At 41.2% G+C, this 24576-nt stretch overlaps 1 protein-coding gene across 1 annotated transcript in view; it reads right to left on the reverse strand.

Annotated features, from left to right (window-relative positions):
- Window positions 1–24576, reverse strand: part of LOC308678418 (sodium channel protein type 5 subunit alpha-like) — a gene marked incomplete at its 3' end in the record, with an annotated part of 408240 nt that overhangs the window by 18083 nt on the left and 365581 nt on the right. Inside the window, exon 22 of the mRNA XM_081345599.1 lies at window positions 6023–6304. Within this exon, the coding sequence (XP_081201725.1) occupies window positions 6023–6304 (282 nt within the window). The remainder of the gene's footprint in view (window positions 1–6022; window positions 6305–24576) is intronic.

Below are 24576 nucleotides of genomic sequence, written 5' to 3' on the forward strand. Positions count from 1 at the left end.
GCACTGAAAAAAGTGCCCCCCAAGCCACAGCCGAGCAAGACATCTGTCTGCCTGCCTGGCAACGCTCTTCCTCCTGTCTGAGGTTTTCACTGTTGTGAGCACTTCTGTTGAGGATTGGCAGCGGGGGTGGGGTGGGGGAGTGTTTGGTTTTTATTCCCCCTGTCTGCTGGGTGGTTGCAGCAGGTTTTGGTCATTTCACATGACCCTGGGACACTATGACCGTCATAAATATGAATCAGTTGCCAAGCATCTGAATGTAAATCACAAGACCCTGGAGATGCTGCAACATTCCAGCTGATCGGCGCTTCTTCTGGGCTCAGCAAAAGCGCCAGGATCAGTGCAGAGCTCCAGCTGGATCCTGGCGCTGATCCTGGCGCTTCCGCTGAGCCCTGACAGCCCTGCAACTCCAGCCATCTCTTGCTCAGGCTTGTGCGGTGCTGCCACCGGTTCAGCTCATTCCCCTCCCCCGCTACCACTTTTCTAGGATGGTCGCATACCACCTGCCAGGTGCCAATGTACCACAGGTGGTACCCGTACCACTGGTTGAAAAGCCCTGTCCTAGTGGACCATCACTTAAATATGAGCCAGCAATGGGCTGCAGCTGGCAAAAAAACAACAAAAGCCAATGCAGTCCTAAATTGCATCAACAGAGGGATAACATCACAATCACATGAAGTGCAAGTACCGCTATATACTGCTTTAATAAGACCACCCTTGAAATACTGCTTCCAGTTTTGGTCAGTACGATATAAAAAAGACTTTGAGACTCTAGAAAAAGTGCAGAGAAGCAACAAAGATGACTAGGGGGCTGGTTTAATGGAAAGAAGGACTAGGAGTGACAGGATAGCAGTCTTCCAATATTTGTCACAGAGAGGTCCACCTGTTCTCCAAAGCACCCAAGAGCAAGACAAGAAGAGATGGAAATTTATCAAGGAGAGAAGCAACCTAGCACTAAGGAGGAATTTCCTGACAGTTAAAACAATTAATCAGTGGAATGAGCTGCTTGCAGAAGTTGTAGGGGCTTCAACCCTGGAAGTCTTAAAGAAGAGATCGGGCAACCATTTGTCTAAAATGGTATAGGGTTTCCTGCCTGAGCAGGGGATTGGACTAGAAGACCTCCAAGGTCCCTCCCAGTTCTGTTATGAATGGTTGCAGGAACTGGGAATGTCTAGTCCACAGGTCTGCAACCCGCGGCTCCGGAGCCGCATGCGGCTCTTTCAGCCGTCCCCTGCGGCTCCCAGTCCTCTGCCATGTGCAGTCCAAAAAAAAAAAAGTGGGACTAAAAAAGTTCAACCAATCAATTCAAATATGCAGGGTAGGTGCATATCTCGCCTTGGCTCCACTCTTCAGTCAAACCCTGTTCTGCGCATGTGCGCATGTACGCGCATGCATGCACATTTTTTGCGGCTCCCAGTTTTTCCTTTTGTGAGGGAACCGGTTCCGAGTGGCTCTTTCACTGTTTCAGGTTGCTGACCCCTGGTCTAGTCTAACGAAAAGGACTAGGAGTGAGAAGGGGAAGTCCACCTGTTCTCCAAAGCAAGACAAGAAGAGATGGAAATTTATCAAGGAGAAAAGCAACCTAGAAATAAGAATTCCTGCCTTATGAAACATATGGAAACAGACTGACCTCTTTCAAAGCAGTCATGGTTAGTGGGGTCTCTAACCTCACTGCTTATTATCCAGGATCTAATGACCTCAACCTCATTACCCTGGAATTAATAAAGGCTGTGCTGAAAGGTCTTTTCTGCTGCAACGGAGGATAAAGGGTTGATAGATATGGGAGCCCGTCTCCCACACTCCCTGTCTGCAACAATGGGATATGGCTGGTATGTATATGAGGGAGATGAGTGGTTAAGAAACAGAAATATAAGTAAATAAATATAGTTAATCTTACTCCAGTATTTGGAATTGTATTTATTCAGAATTTCCTTTGGATTATTATTAATTAATTTTAATTAATTCAAATTATTAATTATTAAATAATTTCAATTATTATTGGAGTAATAACTGGAATTGTATAGGGTCTCCTGCTTGAGCAGGGTTGGACTAGAAGACCTCCAAGGTCCCTTTTGATTGATTGAATGAATGAATGAATGAATGAATGAATGAATGAATGAATGAATGAATGCAGTTCACAGCATGCCATTCTGACTTATGGAGGACAAAAACTAAGAACAAAACCTTCAGTTTAAAGAGAGATTCAAGATTAAAGAGAGATCCGATCTAAATGTAAGGAGAAATTTTCTGACAATGAGAATGATAAATCAATGGAATAGCTTGCCTCCCAGAGTTGTGGGTACTCCATCACTGGAGATTTTCAAAAATAGAATAGAAAGTCATTTAACTGGGATAATAATAGGTAAAGGTAAAGGTTCCCCCACACATGCGTGCTAGTCGTTTCCGACTCTAGGGGCCGGTGCTCATCTCCGTTTCAAAGCCGAAGAGCCAGCGCTTGTCCGAGGACATCTCCGTGGTCATGTGGCTGGCATGACTAGACGCCAAAGGCGCACGGAACGCTGTTACCTTCCCACCGGAGTGGTCCCTATTTTTCTACTTGCATTTTTACGTGCTTTCGAACTGCTAGGTTGGCAGAAGCTGGGACGGGTAACAGGCGCTCACTCTGCTACGCGGCACTCGGGATTCGACCCGCCAAACTGCCGACCTTCTGATGGAAAAGCTCAGCGTCCTAACCCACTGAGCCACCGCGTCCCTGGGATAATAATATCTCCTAGTTTAAGCAGCGGGTTGGACTAGAACATCTCTAAGGTCCCTTCCAGTCCTAGGATTCTATGCTTATGTTCTAAACTTGAAATCTGCATCTGCAGACAGCAAAAAGGACTCCAATGATGGTAACAAAAGCATAGGGGATGGGATGTTCAAGCAGAGGTGCACATAACTGGTATTTTAAACGTGTACCTTCATTTGTGTATCCATGAAATGTTGGATGATTCAGTAAAGAGCTAATTCATGAACTGTGTTTGGTTCTTTTCTTCTCTTTTTGCACCCATCACCGAGGGTTAGTGTATTATTCTGGGAAGGGACTATAGCTCAGTGACAAATTACATGCAAGCAGATTTAATCTCCAATTCAAAGGGCTCTCAAGGCAATGGAAAATTGGTCTGTAGGCAGCCACAGATCAAAGCTGACAATGCTAGGCTAAATATCCATCGAAAGGTAACCTGAGTCAACTTCCTGTGTCCACGCGAAATTTTGTTCATCGCCTATCCTCTGGCTTCTAAGATTGCAGAAGGCATAATCAGCACCTATTCTGCTCAAGCGTGCATTGCTGAAAGATAAAAAGAAAAGCAATGTTTTTCAAGGAAGTATGATTTCTGAACTGATTACAAAGGCCTTTACTAAGCCATCTTCTTTCTTCACGGATGTCTACTTAGATGAAGTTTTGCTCTTGAGGAAACATGACAGAACTACTATCAAGGCTGGCTGGTTGATCTCCCCAAGATCTTCTCAATAATGGCTTGATTCAATAGCACATTCAAATCATTCTCAACAAATGATGATATTTTTGTTCTCATTGAGGGTTTGCCGCAGAAGAGTTGGCTTAATTCCCCAAAGCACCTGAGACCAGGACAAGAAGTAACAGATGGAAGGATAATTTTCAAAAAAATTATCAACCAGCCTAGAACTAGGGAGAAATTCTCTGACAGTGAGAACAATTAATCAGTGGAACAGCTTGAGTTGTGGGTGCTTCCTCACTGCAGGCTTTCAAGAAGAGACTGGACAGCCATTTGTCTGGAATAGTGTAAGATCTCCTGCTCGGTCATGGAGTTGGATTGGAAGACCTTTCCAACTCTGTTATTCTGTAATTTATAATATCTTAAGCCGGAACAAATATATAACGCTAGGGTTTAGTGTGATGTTGTAGTTCTCATGATACATCTACATATAATGTAATTTAGCCACTGATCTTTATAAACCAGATTGAAAATAGCTTGGAATTTCATGTCATCAAGAGCATAATATGAAGGCATGGTAAGATCTGGTTTTTCCATTGTTAGCCCTTCATAAGGTCATGATTAGGCCAATTCAAGACATTTGGTCCAGTAAGGGTAAAAAGAGACATGTAATATTTTTTAGCAAATCAAGATTTCAACCCAGTATTTTGATTTAGTTCTCATGGGAATAGTATCTGCTGACCCAGCACTGAAGTAAGGACATTGCATTTTGCCTCCTATTTGGTTTCAGAATCCTACTTGCTATTTTAAGGCCCCTGTCTCAATACTACTAATTGCAAGCAGAAAAAACAAACAAACAGATAAAAACATTTGGCTCTCAGATTGTGCATTGTTGAGAAATATTTGGTGCATCATGACAAAGATCTATGCCATGCCCTATTAAATGAACCAGAAAGTTGGGTTCTGCGAAAACAGCATAAAATGGCTTCTTTTTTCCTTTCCTATCCGTATAAAAGAGAGATATTTGCTAGTTTAACGTTCAACAAAGAAATGAGAAACTGGACTACGTATTCCTTCAGGAGCCTTAAGCATAGAAGAGTTTAAATGCAACTGCTCCGTTACTATGGAAGAGAAACACGGATCTTCTGATTTAATTGTTTCACAACAAGAAAGGATCCTCGCTGAACTTCATTTGCAATCTGGTAAATAGGCAAGACAGCCTGAAATAAACAGGGAATTCCACAAAGGCAAGACAACTGTGCATACATTCAGATTAACATAAATGTCTGCTCTTTTGACAGTTTCTTTCTGTCTTCATCTCTAAGGGACATAAAAGCTATCCAAGAGAAAAACAGAATCAGATTATAACAATGATGGCGAACCTTTTGGAGACCGAGTGCCCAAACTGCAACCCAAAACCCACGTATGTATCGTCGGGTGCCAAGTGAGTGTGGCCCATTGGGTGAGCGTGGCTGTGGTGGTAACGGCAGACTGGGTGGGACTAGAAAGTTCAATCAATCAATTCCAACTTTGCGAGATCTTTTTTTTTCCTGTGAGAAGTTGAAATTGATTGATTGAACCTTTTTTTTTGCACAAGGAGGTGGAGGCCTAAAGGGAAAAGGTTTTATAAAACCCAGCTGAAGGCCTAGGACTGGGGTGATGGCGCGCGTGCCCACAGAGAGGGTTCTGCGCGCCACCTGTGGCACACATGCCATAGGTTCGCCACCACGGGATTATACCATTACAAACAGACTTTGAAGGTGAACTACTGACATTTTTTCTGTTTTCACAGCTAGCAGTAGCACTAGCACTTAGACTTATATACCGCTTTACAGCCTTCTCTAAACCGTTTACAGAGTCAGCATATTGCTCCCAACAATTTTGATCATTTTACCAACCTCGGAAAGATATCAGCTGAGTCAGCCTTCAGCTGGTTAGGACTGAACGGAGTCAGCCTGCGATATACATTTTGCCACAGACATTCCTACCTGAAGTTATCCATATGTAGGACTGGTGTAACTAGTTTCAACATGTCTGGAAGCGCCATATTTTTTGTTGAAACATATAGATTCCTTAAGTCAGTGAAAAATACAATGTACCATCAAATATATTGGAGAAGTATATCTAGCTTCACAAAAGGCCAGGCAATAAATCTCCTCTCTCTAGAAATTTAACATTGTACTCAATAGCTAATTGCAGAAGCTTTAAGGATCTGCTAAATGAGCAACTTTAATTGAAAATGTGAAAGATGCAATATGCACACAGAAGATCCATCCACCACAGAGCACAGGTATCAAGCCTTATTTGTGCACGTGTCAGATTAAACACAGATTAAGGAACTCTGGATGGGAGACATAATCTTAGCAGAGTCTTTCTTTTTTTCCATTGTAGCAGAATACTATAGTAGGAACGACCCTGCAGTGTGACATTTGCTACCACATCGCACATACTTGAATAAAGTGAAACCACCTCTTCCACTGGGCTTTTTTCCCCTCCAAAACAGATTTTTATCTAAACTTAATTAATCTGACACTTCTTATTAAACCAAACAGACATTTGCTCGGTCAAGAGACATTTCTAACAACAATCTAGATGAAATTTAAACTCACCACTTGAAGCAAAGCCAAGTAACCCGCACCAACATTGTCGAAGTTGACTTTCACTACGGTCCAGTACAACTCTCCAGTGTCATTCATGCTTTGACACTCACTCTTGTTGTTGACAATTGTGTGGTTCAAAGGCTCATCGCCTTCTGTCTTGTTAATGCATTTCCCAAATTTTCCGGCAAATAAATTGACTCCCATGATGCTGAAGATGAGCCAAAAAATCAGGCAGACAAGCAGAACATTCATGATGGAAGGGATGGCCCCTACCAAGGCATTGACCACCACCTTGGATGGAGGAGAAGACAACATTCAGTTAACTGCAATGGATCTGCTGTATCACCCCCACCTAGAACCTGGTTGTGCTAGACATTTCCTAATTCAAACTGTACGCCCGAAAAAAGGCAGTTTAAAAATAAACTTATTTAGCAAATGTAAGTATGAAAGTCCCTTTTGTTTCCTATCTAAGGCTAAGGAAGACTTGTCCAATGGACTTTCTACAAGTTCATTCAACTCAGGGAATTAACTAACCTATCCCTCCGAGATTTTGTACTGGTCTAATGAAGATTTACTGATCCTCTACAGGTAGTCCTCGACTTACAACAGTTCATTTAGCGACCGTTCAACATTACAACGGCACTGAATAAAGGAGGCCTGGGATCATTTTTCACTTACAACCGTTGCAGTTTCCCCAAGGTCACCTGATTAAACTTCAGGCACTTGGCAACTGACTCATATTTATGACGGCTGCAGTGTTTGTGACTTTCTGACAAGCAAAGTCAATGGGGAAGCCAGATTCACTTAACAACCGTGTTACTAATTTAATAACAGCAGTGATTCACTTAACAACTGTGGCAAGAAAAAATCGTGAAATGGAACAAAATTCACTTAACAACTGTCTCGCTTAGCAACAGAAATTTTGGGCGCAATTGTGGTTGTAGTCTGAGGACAACCTGTATCTAGTTTATTTAGCATTGCTTTTGATATCTGAGCTCTTCTCATCAAGATATGACTCCCTTCCATTGGCAGCTATATGAAAATAAGTGCCAGACTCACAAATTCCCAGATGCTGAAGCACAGTGTGGAAATGCCTCTTTTGTTGTGTTGAGCCATTAAATCAATATTCAGTTTCTGGAACCAAAGTTGTTTTTTTATAACGTGGTGTCCTGCTCCCTAATTTATCTTGGCCATCAAAAGCATGTAGAAGAGCATTATTTTATGTATAGTTATTGTCATTAAATATTTTTGCCAGCTCAGAGCCCACTGTGTTGGACTTACTATGTGTTTAATATTTATAGGAACCTATTTTCTGATTAATAATTCATATAATATTGTTAATCAAAAGATCTAAGATGCATTGGCATACCTATGGCTCCAGTAGATATGCCTAGAATGAGAAAGGAAGATTTTCTTCCAATTAACAAATATATCCAAGATATAATCTTTTGAAACTCACATCCAGTTTATACAAACATGCGCGCATACACTGTAGATATGAGCAATTCCAGCATGTTTGAATTTGCATTCACATGGAACAATGTAATGTATGAACTGCATATTCAAGCTACTGTGGACATGATTATTATGGCATAGCTATGAGAATAGCTGCAAATTATATTCGAGGTCATCTGCGTAAACATTCTCAGAAAGGGTACATAGCTTGCACATGGTTGAAATTATTCATTTGTTCAAAACGCTTGCACACATCACTTCCATTCATCGACTGTTATGACCTGTATCATCACAACTAGTTTGATTGAAATCAATCCCATAATACAAGTTTTGATGACATTTAAAACTAAAATACAATTTGGATTGGAGCTCCAGATTTTACTGATTAGACACCTGTAAAACAACGAAATCCTGGAAAATTGAGGGCCATTACCTTCAAATCAATGCAGGTACTGAATAATATAAGTCAGGATCTCCAGACTTGGCAACTTTAATATTTATGGACTTCAACTTCCAGCCAATCTTAAAGTTGCCAAATTATTGAGTCTCCTGGTCTAACTCACATAGCAGAAGGAGGTCCCTCTCTCCACTAGATAAGAGGGCAAAAATTTCTGCTTGGTGACTTGATTTGATCTGTACCATTTTTTCATCTTCTGATATGGTCATGATGCATAGCAGCATCTACTTCAAACATTTTTGAGACTATAACAGAAGATTGTTTTCACAGTCCTTGGTTTATCACTAGAACACATTCTTGCTTTCATTATTCAAGTTCTCATATAAATTTCATATGTCTACAAATTTCTGCTTTCCTGTATCTTCCCAGCAGGATCAATGAGCAATATAAATTATTTCATGAGAGACGCAAAGATAATACTGCATAGCTGAGGACAGAATTATGTAAGATATGGTCAAACGACCAAGAATATAGATTGGAACAAGGCCAATCCACTTTGGAAAGGCTTAAGACCAAAGAAACATACATCAATCAAGGCAAGATAACACCATTGTGGTAAGAAAAGTCTCATTTGCAATATTGTACTGAAGCAACCGAAGATGGATATTTTAGCAGGATAAGAATTATCACCTGAAGCATGAAATACTTGAGTAATATTGACATGCAGTCTAACAGACAATACAACAAATTACAGACACATCACTCAAATCTTCAATCACCAATCTCAAGTATAAAGAAGGGAGGAGTTATACACACAGAACATTAAACATTCTATATACTATTCAGCAAAAGACAACGTTGACTAAACAAAAAATATAGGGTAGAACTGCAATTGCCTTGTGTTCAGCTGATCTGAGCTGTATTATTTCGAGAAGTTTCTCACAATTGTTACATTGGCTTAGACAATCTTGCCAGTTCAGTAATGTTTCTCCTCCTTGTTTTTATCAAGTGCAAATATGTCTCTTTGTGATTTGTATCTTTGATCTTCGTATCAGTTTTTACCTCACCTTCCTTGGATTTCTGGAATGGAGGCTAAGCTGTATTGATCTCAAGAAATAACACGTTGCTTCAAGTGTAAATCAAATTATAGGAAATGTTACATCTTATCCCATGAGTCCGTTGTAGACTTTTGGGCAACCCAATAAGATAGTTGATTTATTTCAATATAACATGTGCATGTCTCTCTGTGTTTTTTAATGTACATTATACTTTAATCACATAATACTGATATTATGAAGTTCTTTTGAAAACTTCATAGATAATATTGCTTTGTAAGATTTACATTCTTTTTTCCTCAAGGAAATCAGGATGATGCATGCAGCATTTTTGCCTTTAATTTTATATCCCTCAAACAAACAGTGTGGGTTGAACGGAGGAGTGAAAGTTAACCAGTAAAGTATCTGAGATTGAAGCTGGACTTCTAGCTTCAATGTAGCTGTCCTCGAACAACAATTTAACCACTACATCACACCAGCGTAGGAAATGAACATTGAGGATTTACTTGTCAATTTTTGTACTTGCATTGTACATTTTTCCATTTGTTCAAATCAGCCTTCACCCACTGTAATGGAAGGCATAGATGATCTTAAGAAAAGAGAAGAGAAAATATAAGTAAATCTTCCAACTTACAGCGACAACTGAGCTGCAAATTTATGTTGCTAAGTGAAACATTTGTTAATTGAGTTTTGACCTTTCTTGTCACATTGGTTGAGTGAATCACTGCAGTTGTTAAGTTAGTAACACCGTTGTTAAGTGAATCTGGCTTCCCCATGGACTTTGCTTGTCAGAAAGTCGCAAAAGGTGATCTTGTGAGACACAGCAATGGTCATAAATATGAACCAGTTGCCAATTTTGATCACGTGACCATGGGGATGCTGCAACGGTTGTAAGTGTGAAAATGGTCATAAGACATTTTCAGAGCTGTTGTAAGTTGGAATGGTCACTAAATGAATGGTTGTAAGTCACGGACCACCTATATGCCTAGGAAACATTTAGAGAAGGGGGCCAGGAGCCCCTAGTCCATTAACAGCCAGAGGAAAAAAGAACAAGAAAGGGCTTCCCCTAATGGAGCAAGGAGTTAAAATTGGAAGATAGCAAGTTTGTTCCTTCAGATTGCAAGATTCTATTAATGTAGCTTTGACGATAAAAGTTTAGCTCATCTGGATGTGTTTCCTGTCTGCTTTACTGCCTGGTAGCCAAGTAAGTAAAGTGAAGCTGTTTCAAAACATCAACAACCTTCATTTTAAAGCTGATAAGCCAGCAGCCCCCAGGCTTTTGGGCACCAGGGACCGGTTCCGTGGAGAGATGTTTCTCCGTGGAGTGGAGGGGGCGTGGTTTTGTGTGCTGCCTGCATCCCATGGATGGGGCTTTGCTTGTGAGCGTGGCCCAGTTTCTGGCATGCTGCGGACAGGTGCCGGCCCATAGATTGGGGGTTGGGGACTCCTGTTATAAGTTATTCATTCTATCACAGAATGGAAAGTTATCTGTTTAATAATGCTTTGAGGGAATCAGGAGGAATTGTGTGGGGCAAAATGTTTCTCCAGAAGGAGGAATTGGACAGTCAATAGGTAGGTATCCCTTGACTTACACCCACTCATTTGGAATCATTCAAAGTTATGACTGCAATGGAAAAAAGTGACTTATGATTGTTTTTCACCCTTACAACCGTGGCAGCATCCCTGTAGTCACATGACCAAAATTTGGATGCTGACTCATATTTATAATAGTTCCAATGTCCCGGGGCCGTGTGACCACCGTCTGCAACCTTCTCAGTGGGAAAGTCACTGGGGAAGCCAGGTTCACTTAACAACCATTAACAACTGCAGTGATTCGCTTAACAAATGTATCAAGAAAGGTCATAAAATGGGACAAATCCACTTAACAGCTGTTTCATTTAGGAGCAGAAAACTGGGCTCAGTGATAGTCATAAGTCGAGAACTACCTGTATCCCCCATGGAGACACCAAAGGCCATGTGCTGTACTGGAGAAAGTGTTGGTCAAGGAGCAAGGAGACCTCAGCCCCAGCTTGCCCCAAGGCCCAGATTTTTGCTAGGTGATTTTGAATCAGTCATGGTATCTCAGGCCAGCCAATCTCACAAGGTTGCAGCCTTTGGGATAACATCTTATGGAAAATACCTTGAGCTCTTGAGGAAAAGTTGGATGTAAGCCTAACAAACAAGGTTACACTGACTGCCTAGTGATTATTGGTAGGAAGAATATGAATAAGAAACATGGGAAAAGGGGGCTGAGATGTATGTTAATGCATTAAAACATTGGCGAGAGCCAACCATTGCATTATATTGACATCACCTTGCATATGGCTAAATCCGGAGTATTTGTATTGAATTCTGCAGAAGATGCTCTTGATGGCATTGATGTCCTCACCAAAATCTTGCAACACCATCCCCAGCCGTGGTAAATGTACCATGGATTAAATCGGAGGTCTCCAAACTTGGCAACTTTAAGACTTGTAGACTTCAGCTCCCAGAATTCCTCAGCCAGCCGTGCTTAATCTTGCCAAGTTCAGAAACCCCTGGATTACATAATAAAAGATAACTTTGAATGGATAAATTCCCGTTCTGTAAAACTACCCTGTCAAAGTCCCTTGCATTATTTGTCACAATGGCTGCATCTTCATCAACAATCAGCAATCATGTCTCATCATGAGAAAATATTTATATTAGCGATAGCCTGGAGAGACTAGTTACAAGAATGGTCTCTGCACTAAAGAATGTTTTACCAGCAAGAAAGATTTGGTAAGTTTTTGAGGAGAAGTATGATGGTGTGTGTGTGTGTGTGTGTGTGTGTGTGTGTGTGTGTGTTTGTAGATTTTCACGGGTACAGGTATGTAGGTCTTGGCGTATTCGGGTCTTTTCCCGTGTAATACAGTGTCTTGGCGACGTTTCAACGAGGTCCCACTCGTCATCTTCAGGCTAGTGTCTTCGGCTTCATGCTTGTGCGAGCAAAGCGTGATCGGAGCTGCCATCTCTCTATAAATATTGGTGGGTGGGTGGGGGGTGCTGGCTTTGTTGCTGTAAGCGGGTTGGTTGGCTGTGTTGTTACATGTTGTAACGACCTGGATAATGGGCTGTGTGATGACATCCTGAGCTCTAGTGTAGTGATATCCTGAGTTCTGTGCTGCAACATCCTGGGTGGTTGGCTATATATATATATGACTTGGTGGGTGCCATTTTTAATGAATGCATGATTGCCTGACACCCACATTGTTACCATTCCTTTCTTTTAACCCCCAGGCATTTTAGATTTCAATTGATTCATTCATTTCCTGCACTGCCTTAGAAGGGCATCTGTTTTGTATTTATATGGTACAAGTAGTCCTCGACCTACCACAGTTCACTTAATAGCCATTTAAAGTTACAACAGCACTAAAAAAGTGCCTTATGACCATCTTCCACACTTACGACTCTTGCAGCGTCCCCATGACCATATAATCAAAATTCAAATGCTTGGCAACTGACTCATATTTATGACTCTTGCAGTGTCCCAGGGTCACGTAATTAACTTTTAGGACCTCCTGACAAGCAAAATCAATGGGGAAGCCAGATTCACTTAACAATAGTGTTACTTACTTAACAACTGCACTGATTCACTTAACAACTGTGGCAAGAAAGGTCATCAAATGGGGCAAAAATCACTTAACAACAGTCTTACTTAGCAACAGAAATTTTGAATTTAAGTGTGGTCATAAGTCAAGGACTACCTGTATTTTTCCCCCCCGATGGTGGTAATTGTTGTTTGATTTATTGCCATTTCGTTATTTCCATTTTTCATCAGCTCAGACAACTTATGTTACTGGGCAGAATTAAAAACAGAATAAAGAAATTTTATTAGCCAAAGTAAAATTCTGAAGAGAAATGATCCCATGTTTAAAAAATGACTGGGAGGCAGTAGTAATCAAGATAAGGAGGATGGCAATGTATTTTGGTCCTTGACAGAGTAAATTTGTCCAGTGACCATCTTTGCTAGCCCATCATTATTGCAAATACACTACAAGACATTTCAGAATTAAAAGAGGTGATTTGCAAATGGGAGCACCATGCAGAGTTAAGGACGCATGTACAAGATAAAATCACACACAATCATGCAATTAAAAGTAAAACAATAAATAATCAGGGCATGCAGTCTGCGTCATCCTCATATCCAGAATTTTCCCTAATCACGTTCCAAGGAGATCACGCAACAAGGCACAAAAACTTGGAGCAAAACATTTGATACTTCTCCAGGTGAATTTTTAACAGCATAATGCTCTGCAAATGTTTTACATCTTGGCCAAATTCCCTTTTAGGAGAATGAATCTAGGAACCATCAACAGCTGAATGTTTGGAAGAGACTATTATTGTGATAGAATGTGACGGATGAATTACAAATCTAACAGAGCTAATTTCTTCAGAGCCAGGGAAGATTTTCATATGGGTATTTGTTTTGACTGTCCATCTGTAGTTTAATTTTGAAAGCAGGTGCTTTTAATTGTGCTGCCTTCTAATGTAAGAAGATCCAAAATATATATCTGTTTCTTGAGTAGTTTTCCTTTTTTGAATGACAACCTACCATGAGATAGTGCTTCCTCAAGGATTATTATTTTAATTTTATTCTTTTAAATATTTTTTGAGGAATTGAGAGTGGGATGAAGGAAATTTCCAGGACTTCTAGAGGCAACATCTAGATTAACTGAAATCTAGATAAATCTAGACCACAGGTCTGCAACCCGCAGCTCCGGAGCCGCATGCGGCTCTTTCAGCCATCTCCTGCGGCTCCCAGTCCTCTGCCATGTGCAGTCCACAAAAAAAAAAGTGGGACTAAAAAAGTTCAACCAATCAATTCAAATATGCAGGGTAGGTGCATATCTCGCCTTGGCTCCACTCTTTAGTCAAACCCTGTTCTGCGCATGCGCATGTATGCACATGTGAACACATTTTTTTGCGGCTCCCAGTTTTTCCTTCTGTGAGGGAACCGGTTCCGAGTGGCTCTTTCACTGTTTCAGGTTGCTGACCCCTGATCTAGACTAAGCTCTAGATTACCCTGTTATACATTGCAATGCCCTTCTGTGGTCTTAGTCCCTCACACCAAATATTTACTAAAAATATTCATGCCAATACCCATCCAAGGATAAACTCTCTGGTTAGACCTTCAGTCAGATAGAAGTAGTCCTCGACTTACAACAGTTTATTTAGGGACTGTTCAAAGTTACAATGGCATTGAAAAAAGTGACTTATGACCGTTTTCACATGTAAAACCATTGCAGCATCCCCTGTGGTCATGTGACCGAAATTCAGATGCTTGGCAACCGACTCATATTTATGACGGTTGCAGAGTCCCGGGGTCATGTGATCCCCTTTTGCGACCTTCTGACAAGCAAAGTCAACGGGGAAGCCAGATTCACTTAACAACCGTGTTACTAACTTAACAAGTGCAATCATTCACTTATCAACTGTGGCGAGAAAAGTCATCAAGTGGGGCAACCCGCTTAACAACTGTCTCACTGAGCAACAGAAATGCGGGGCTCAATTGTGACCATAAGTCAAGGACTGCCTGTATATGAGCAGGGCAGGGTAAGCTAGAGTCCTGTTTTCATATATAGTTCTGTATCTTCTTAAGATGGTTCTTATTTATTTGCTTATTTATTTGCTTATTATACACGGGGTTGCAACATTATTAAAATTTCACCCAGACTAAAAAAACACAATAAAATATGAATGTCAAAAGGTATCTGCATTCATATACCAATATCTAGGCCATCTAACCTAAATAAATAAATATAAACTGAATAAATGGTATAGGGTTTCCTGCTTGAGCAGCAGTATGGACTAGAAGACCACCAAGGCCCCTTCCAACTCTGTTACTCTGTTTATCATTGAAACAAAGCATCGTTTATGTGAAAAAAAAATCAGACCATGGACCCTCAACTTACAGTCTATAGTTTTACAAGGGACCCAGCAGTAACACTAAGGGGAGGATACTATGCCCCATTTATCTAGTGAGTCCCAGCAGACGCCGTGTGATGTGTAAATCCTGTTTAGGATTGTCCATTGTTGGCGAGGCGGTTCAAAGCCTGGTACTTTTGCATGGTACCATTTATATGCCTTCCTATGTCAGGGCATTCATTTGGCTTTCACTGGTTCTCAGTATCTGAGCCCTAAAGCCAATTCAGATCCATTGGGCACCTATGATGTCTCACAGAAGGGATGAAACCTGTGTGGTCCTCCATGTTGCCAAGAATTATAACAAAGCAACGCCCGGTGACTTCTAAAATCTTAAACTACCTATTCACTCTGATCAATGCCATTAAAAGCAACTGCCTGGTTATTCCTCTTACCCCCAGCTCCAGAACAGCACTTTTCTTAAAATTTATTTTATAGATTCTGGGTCTTTTTTTTATTTTATTTTGCCTTCTCTGGGAGTTGCCCACCCAGGATGCCAAGAAAATTAAAACCAGAAGAGGCAAAGAGAGGTATATCTTTTTAGTTCAAGGACAGCATACAATAGATACGTTGGGAGAACATCTTCACGACACGACCCATTCTGTCTTTGCCTTAAGCTGATGTCCCATTCAGTTCTGATGCTTCAATCAATCTACTATCACAGGCACCATTAACTTCAAAGAATTTGTGCCGAGTTCATTAATTTCAGAACTAGGCTTTTGCTTTCATAATGTGTTCCCTGAGGGTGAGCCCACTGGCTATTATCATCCTTCCTGCTTGATGTATTTGTACCTCAGCATTATAGCTACTTAAACTGTCTCTTGTGGGACTTGATTTCCCTCTTTACTCCATCCCTGGAACAGTGTAATATTAAGATAGCCTGGTAATAACAGTAAGCTTTAGTGTATCTGAGTCATAGTTAAATGTGGCTAAATTTACTAAGAATATTCAGGACAGGTATTTCTAATTATTTCTCATTCTCACTCAAAAGTCAAAGGCAGTATTTCTACTCCAATTGCATTCAGCTAGGAAACATATAGGGACGTGGTGGCTCAGTGGGTTAGGACGCTGAGCTTGTCGATCAGAAGGTCAGCAGTTTGGCGGGTCGAATCCCGAGTGCCCCGTAACAGAGTGAGCGCCTGTTACTCGTCCCAGCTTCTGCCAACCTAGCAGTTTGAAAGCACGTAAAAATGCAAGTAGAAAAATAGGGACCACTACGGTGGGAAGGTAACAGCGTTCCGTGCGCCTTTGGCATCTAGTCATGCCGGTCACATGACCACGGAGACGTCCTCGGACAAGCGCTGGCTCTTCGGCTTTGAAACGGAGATGAGCACCGGCCCCTAGAGTCGGAAACGACTAGCATGCATGTGCGGGGGAACCTTTACCTTTTAGGAAACATATGTGTGAGGGGTCCTTGGTGCTCTTTGAGCTTGTCTGTTTTCTTGCAGACATTTCATTACCCAAGTGGGTAATGAATCAGTGTTGCTACCCAGTTTGGGTCATGAAACGTCTGGAAGAAAACAACCAAGATCTCTCATTTCAACCCTGAGCTACAAATATTTTTCTCTACCAGCAAACATATTTGTGATACAGAAAACTCTAGCAAGCTACAGTGTCTTTAAGTGACATGAGCCTCATGACACAATTGCACAATGGCCCAGTGGAATGTTGGGATAGCTAAAGCAAGTCGTTTGGATCATGGGGCACATGTCCTGGCTACCCTTTTCCTCGTTTCTGTGGATAGTTGTGATGTGGAAAGAGTTTACTGGCTGACTGATTTTGCAGCATTTTTTTCCTGTCTACTTCACTGGGGGTTTACTCAAACTACAGATAGGCCTCAATTTATGACCACAATTGAGCCCAAAATTTGTGTTGCTAAGTGAAACATCTATTAAGTGACTTTAGTGCCAGTTTACGACCTTTGTGGTCACAGTTGTTAAATAACACTGCAGTTGTTAAGTTAGCAATACAATTGTTGAGTGAATTTGTCTTGCCTGTTGACTTGGCTTTCAGCGGGTCGCAAAAGGTGATCACAGGGCAACCGTCATAAATATGAGTCAGTTATCAAGCATCTGAATTTTGATTGCATCACATGTTGTAAGTGTGAAAACTGCTCATAAGTCACTTTTTTATTGTAACTTCGGACACTCACTAAGTATTGTAAATCGAGGACTATCTGTATGTTCCCATCATGGCTTGGAGTTGCAATATATGGATATTATCAGTGTGCTGATGACACCACACCTTGAACCAACAAGTGAACTCTTCCAATGGCTTCCCACAGACATGAAATTGTAGGGGAGACAGAGATGAATACTGTGACACACGTCTGGATGACCTCGCTTCTTCTATTACCACCCATTGACTCAGCATGGAAGGAGTAGAATCACTACAAGTAGGATTCCCAACTCCTAGACAGAAGAATGATATGATCAGTGGACCAGAGGCCACTAAGACTCTAGAAAGGTCAATATGGCTGCACTCATTAGCCTTAAAAAAGGTCAGCCACCAGTTTAAGAAGTAAGATAGGAACTTTTTGTTCCTACATTCTATGTTTAACCTGACATAAACTGCACTTTTCACGAATAAAGTTTTAAAAGCTCCATCTTCAGACTTACTTTAAACTGGATCTCAGACTAAAACAATTAATCTAATATTGGGACCTGCTTGTTTCTTTCCTCATCTCCTGCAAGTTAGGCTCTATCTTAACTGTTTAAGGACTCTTTGGTGCCATTTTGGCTGTCATAAAACCAAGATCTTATTCTTCTATGGCAGGGGTGTCAAACTCAATTTCATTGAGGGCAGCATCAGCATTGTGGTTGCCCTCAGGGGGCCGGGTGGGTATGGCCAGGGTGGGCGTGGCCTACTGGGTGGGCATGGCTTGCTGGGTGGGCGTGGCTAGAGTGCGTATGGCCTACTGGGTGGGCGTGGCCAGCTCTACATCGTTCGCATCAAGGGTGCCTATGGGGGCCTGGGCAGGAGTGGGACAGATCTGGGGGTCTCTGGGCCAGGGCCAAGGAAGAGGGGGCCATTCCCTCACTGTTTCCAGGATGGCTTCGCAGGCCACATGAAACCACTTTGTGGGCCAGATCCGGCCCCCGGGCCTTGTGTTTGACACGTCTGTTCTATGGATACTGAATTTCTTTCCCTCGTGACCATCTCAAGAATGACCATGAGCTATGGTTAGGCTAATTGAGCCCAATTTTCTGTTGCTAAGCGAGACAGTTGTTAAGTGAATTTTGCTCCATTTTATGATCATTCTTGCCACAGCTGTTTAAGTGAATCACTGCAGTTGTTAAATTAATAACACAGTTGTTAAGTGAATTTGGTTTCTCCATTAACTTTGCTTGCCAAAGAAAAATCACAAAAGATGATCGTATGACTCTGGGGCACTGTAACCGTCATAAATATGAGTCAGTGTCTGAATTTTGATCATGTGGCCGTGGGAATGCTGCAATGGCTGTAATGTTGAAAAATGGCCATCAGTTACTTTTCCAGTGCTGCAGTAACTTTGAACGGTTACTAAATAAGTTGAGGATTTGCATTAAATTGCATTTAAATTTAATCTGCATTTAAATTCACATTACTAGAAAATCCAATTTGATTGATGTGGTTGTGCCTTCTTCCTGCACACCTCAGATCTAAGTGATGTTGACTCCTTTACAAAAATCCCATTATAAAACGTTCACACTCAATACAGTCTTTCAGTGCATGACTCTTGAACGGTCGTAACATCTCAGCTCTCATGAGCTCAATTTCTGTGCGAATATTAACAATTGAGCTTGCAAGTTTTACACCTTCATTAAAAGCTGCGCATTTTCTTTTTTGAAAGATGGGTTGTATTCTCGCATCCTTTCCTATTCAGACGAACTCTAGGAGAAAAGACTTTGCTAAAAGCATTACTTAGTTCTGAACACGTCAGGCAGACAAGCTTAACCTTCTCCAATTGGCAATTTCTAGGTGCATGGAAACTACAGTTCCCAGAATTCATTTCCTGCCTGAGCAGGGGGTTGGACTAGATGACCTCCAAGGTCCCTTCCAACTTTATTATTATTATTATTATTATTATTTGTTGCCATCTGTGGGGTATTACTGGGTAAGACAGAACTACAAATTAAACCTTAGCAACTTAGGGAATATGGGTAGTCCTTACAACCATTCGTTTAGTGAATATTCAAATTTACAACGGTATTGAAAAAAGTGACTTATGACTGTTTCTGTCACTTATGACTGTGGTAGCATCCTCATGGTCACATGATCAAAATTCAGACATTTGGCAACTGGCATGTATTTATGACAGTTGCAGTGTCCCGGGGTCATGGGATCAACTTATGTGACCTTCTGACAAGCAAAAGTCAATGGGGAAGCCAGATTCACTCAACCGTCATATTACTAGCTTAACAACTGAGTGATTCACTTAACAACTGAGGCAAAAAAGGTCGTAAAATGGGGCAAAGCTCATTTAACTGACTCACTTAGCCACATAAATTTTGGGTTGAATTGTGGTCGTAAGTTGAAGACTACTGGTAGTTTACGTACAACTGAGTTCAATTTCGTTCGAAAACCAACACTTGGTGTTTTAGAACTATTCTATTTGGAACCGGTCTAAAAGGGGCTGAAAAATCAAATTTGAAAGAATCTCGTTTGATATTGAACATGATCTCATTTCTCTAAGAGGCTTCTTCCCTGTAGTTCAGAGTCCTCAGTTCTAGAAGACTGTGAGCAGCTGCAGAAAAGCATCTGAAATGCACTTGGCAAATTGGGCATTGATAGATGCTTTCATCTCTATATTGATCTTTGCTCCGTTAGTCTGCCCTAGTCTAATGAACTGTACTTAAGATGCTTGGGAAGAAGGCAGTTCCCTTGAACAGCTCTCTGCTGACTTGCTCTTAACCCTGTGCAGTTGTAAGGCTGTTTAATGACGCCCTGAATTAATACCTCACTTATCTCTTTGAGTGACTGAGCTGATCTCAAGTCCCAAGGAAGGAAGCAGGAAGATTTTGAATTTTCCTGAACTCCAGCTGAGTCAAACGGGGGAGGAAAGAGGGTCAGAAAGGAAAGATAGATCGGTGCAACACTTGTTTATAGAAGTGGAACAGAGGGAGGCAGAGAAAAAAAAATGTCTGCTGTGTCAGCTGTAAATGGACCACATCAAAATATTTGACCTGCTATTTTTTTTTATCCTTGAACTGAACAGAGACCAGACAGTCGTTTTAAGAGGAGTCTGTCCTTGGACAGTTGAACAAGTAGGAGATTTGTCATCGACCTACCGCTTCTCATTTAGTAACCATTCAAAGTTACAAAAAGGTGACTTATGAAAATTTTTCACCCTTAAAACCATCGCAGCATCCCCATGGTTATGTGATCAAAATTCGCCTGTTTTGCAACTGACTCGTATTTGCGATGGTTGCCATGTCCCGGGGTCACCTTTTGCAACCTTCTGACAAGCGAAGTCAATGGGGAAACCAGAATTGCTTAACAATCGTGTTACTAACTTGATAACAGCAGTGATTCACTTAACAACTGTGGCAAGAAAGGTCATGAAATTGGGCAGAACTCACATAACAAATGTCTCACTTAGCAACAAACATTTTGGGCTCAATCGTGGTCGTAAGTCGAGGGCTACCAATATTATCTGGCACAGACGGGTTTTTTGTTCCTTCTGCCCAGCAAACAATCACTAAGAGATGGTAGATATGAGAATAAAGTAACAACAACAATTAAAATAAAAAATAAAAAAATAAAAATAAAAAGCAATTTGACTGAGGTTGATCATCATGTCCCTCAACCTTTCCCCACAGTTTTCTTGGCCAGTTATGGAAACAGAGTTTGAGACTACGAGCTGCAAATTTATCCCCCCCCCTTTTTTGCCCTAAAAAGGTAACGGTAAAGGTTCCCCCGCACATGCTTGCTAGTCGTTTCCGACTCTAGGGGCCGGTGCTCATCTCCGTTTCCAAGCCGAAGAGCCAGCGCTTGTCCGAGGACGTCTCCGTGGTCATGTGGCCGGCATGACTAGACGCCAAAGGCGCACGGAACGCTGTTACCTTCCCACCGTAGTGGTCCCTATTCTTCTACTTGCATTTTTACGTGCTTTCGAACTGCTAGGTTGGCAGAAGCTGGGACGAGTAACAGGCGCTCTACTCTGTTACGCGGCACTCGGGATTCGACCTGCCAAACTGCCGACCTTCTGGTCGACAAGCTCAGCGTCCTAACCCACTGAGCCACCGCGTCCCTACATTTTTTTGCCCTACATATTCTCAAACTCTCTGGGTTGCATTTACGTGTAAAGTCAAGCAGAATGCATTTGATTTCTTATAAGGGAGTTATAAATGGAATTCTCCATTTTATAAAAATATTTGACTTGGTTGAAAATTTTGTCTAAGCCAGTGAAATAATTAATACCTAGCCACAAATTAGCTCATTTCCTCTCAGCTGTTTGATTGGCTTCTTAGGCTAATTTTTTTTTAAGAAAAGAGAAGTGTGCATTTAAAAGAAAGAAAGAGCAATAAAACCAAGTACAGTATTTCAATTAAGGAATTCAACCATGCTTTTAACTGCAAATAATACATTTTGCTCCTTTGGTTTTATGCAAGCAGACTGCATTACTTATTCTTCAATTAGGGAGATTAAAGGTACCAATACAGCACCATCATGCAAAAATAAACAAGAAAGAATTATCCAACACAGACATAAGTGCACACACACAAACACACACACACAACACACACACACACACACACACACACACAAATGCCATGTTCACAAATAAAGTGAGATAGTAACCAAGCATACAAATGAACATCTCTCCAATTGCAAAAGTACCTTGTAACAGACTTGGGCTGCAAACAAAAACCCTCTTTCAGAATCTTGCAAAGTTTTACAAATCCTCAGTTATCAGAAAATAATTTGGCACATTTGTGAGCATGGTTAAAAAAAGAGTGAGCAAGCAAAAGACATAGCAACATTTACTTATTGCAAACGCGTCTTTTCTTTTTTAGTATTTCCCCCCCCCCTCTTGATCACAGGCTCAGCAAACAGAAATCTGTATTTCATTCTGCAAATGCAAACTTCATATTTTTCTCTTTTTTTTATGTTTGCATCTCCTCTATTTACATGCACCAAGCTCAAAACAGCCGTAGCTTGAAATACTGCAAATGCAAAAGTAGAAAATGGAAAGAAAGTAGCAAAACCTTGTTGATGCTACTCCCACCCCCCCCCAGTTTAAAAACAGGTTTGCCAACACCTTGTGCAGTGCACACCAAGTCTTCATAACAAATGTCACAACCAAATAATGTCAATGAACAATTGTCCAAGTGCATGCATGCATACATGACCTATGCAATGATATGGCTACATATGCAATGAAACGGGAAATACAAATGGCGGCAGCAGAAAAAGATGGAAAGCCAAACAAAGCATGTCTAATCCAGGCCCTCCTTTACCAGGATTCATCCAAAGAGAAAGATTGTCAGCCCTCTGTCTTTCACAGCCGGTCATAAAGATGGGAATTAATCAGTATTAAAGTAGAGCTTAAATTTATCGTGATTAGCTCTAATAATGTCAACCTTCCTCAGAGGTGGGGAACAACGGCCCTTTTATGACTTGTGGACTTCAACTCCCAGAATTCCTAGGAATGGCTGGATCAGGAATTCTGGGAGTTGAAGTCCACAAGTCATAAAAGGGCCATCATTCCCTAACCCCACTCTATCTGAATCTTTTCAGATGTTATTAGATTTCAGGTCCCATCATCTTCCCTGTTCTGAATGATGGAAGCCAAGGCTATCAGGGTTAAGAAGTTTTAAGATAGTAGCATAATAAATGCTAGAGGTCCCAAAGATGTTTTTTTTTTCCAGGAGGCAACTGAACTTTCTTGTTTTTCCTTTGAAGACGTTTTGCTTCTCATCCAAGAAGCTTCTTCAGCTCTAACCAGATGTTGGGGAATGGAAGGATTTATATTCCTTGCAGATAAATGGTCATTTGCATTCTTTTAGAGAGTCATTGAAGCCATTTGGAGCACCTTTGGGGCAATCATGGCCTGGATGACTGAGAATCTCCATGGACAAATGCTGGAGGAATTTGTAAAAGAGATTGAAAGAAATGGCTGGCTACAAAGAGGAAATTGGATCAAGTGACAAAACACTGCTACGTTATAATGCAATTTTGTCAGTCTGATGTCAGTGACTGGTTGCAGGGGCTTATGGGTGAATTTGTGAAGCAAAGTTTACAAAATCTCTTGGTCAATTTCTTAAAAAACATAAATCATCAAGAATTATAGAATTATAGATAATCAGAAAGGGCTATTTGGGCTATCATGTTAATATCCTTGCTTAGATGTCTATGGAGATTCTCGATCATCCAGGTCATAGGTAAAGGTAAAGGTTCCCCCGCACGTGCGTGCTAGTTGTTTCCAACTCTAGGGGCCGGTGCTCATCTCCGTTTCAAAGCCAAAGAGCCAGCGCTTGTCCGAGGACATCTCCGTGGTCATGTGGCTGGCATGACTAGACGCCAAAGGCACACAGAACGCTGTTACCTTCCCACCGCAGTGGTCCCTATTTTTCTACTTGCATTTTTACGTGCTTTCGAACTGCTAGGTTGGCAGAAGCTGGGACGAGTAACAGGCGCTCACTCTGTTACGCGGCACTCGGGATTCAACCCGCCAAACTGCCGACCATCTGATCGACAGGCTCAGCATCCTAACCCACTGAGCCACCGCGTCCCTTCATCCAGGTCACAGTTGTCTCAAAGGCACTTTTTTTCTTTTTCAAAAGGCAATTGTACTGTTTTTTTACTCTTCCTCAAATAAAACCCAGCCCAGTTGCCTTTTGGGGGGAAAAACCCCCGCTACCTTTTAAAATAGATATTTAAATATTTAATCTGTCGGCATTACCTAAATATTGCTTATACCAAAGCACTACCCTCCTAATATTCATACGTAATTGCTTTATATGCTTGACATGCTTAACATGGGCCCCAAAGTATTTGGAGGCCAAAATTCAAAATATATACACAATATTAGTTTTAGGACTATTTTCAGCATATATATTTCGGGGGCTAGGTTTCTCTTAAATCAATGGAGTAGTGGCAACTTGTTTTATGGGTTTTCACTGAACACAGGGGCTTTCTGCCATGAGAAAAGTTAACCACGAGCAACGGACACAGAAAGACTGATCACGAATCAGTCTTGCTATTTAGTATTTGTGTTCGGACAATGAAGTATTAATCTGCTTTATCTCTGGATAAAGGAAGACTCAAAAATATTCTGGCTCTATATCCATATCAGGAGTACAATACTACTGGAATGACTCTCCACTCATGTTCCTTGAAGGGTGAAGTACATCAGACAGTGGCCAAGGAACACGATGATGGCTCACCAGTTCTTGGAAGTCTTTTCCTCAAAAAGCATCTACCAAGTTCTATTCCAAGGGCTCTTCAAACTTGGCCCTTTTATGACTTGTGGACTTCAACTCCCAGAATTCCTCATCCAGCATGCCTGGCTGGGGAATTCTGGGAGTTGAAGTCCACAAGTCATAAAAGGGCCAGGTTTGAAGAGCCCTGGTCTATTCTATTATATTCCTAGAGCCAGACAAAAATGTATTTATTCTTCAACTTTCCATTCTATTTATATAATCACATCAACTTTCCAATATATTTATATAGTCACATTTTATGATGTACAGATAGTCCTTGACTTCTAGCCATTAATTTAGTGGCTG

Source organism: Vipera berus (genome assembly GCF_964194415.1).
Source record: "Vipera berus genome assembly, chromosome: Z".
NCBI classification, from domain to species: domain Eukaryota; kingdom Metazoa; phylum Chordata; class Lepidosauria; order Squamata; family Viperidae; genus Vipera; species Vipera berus.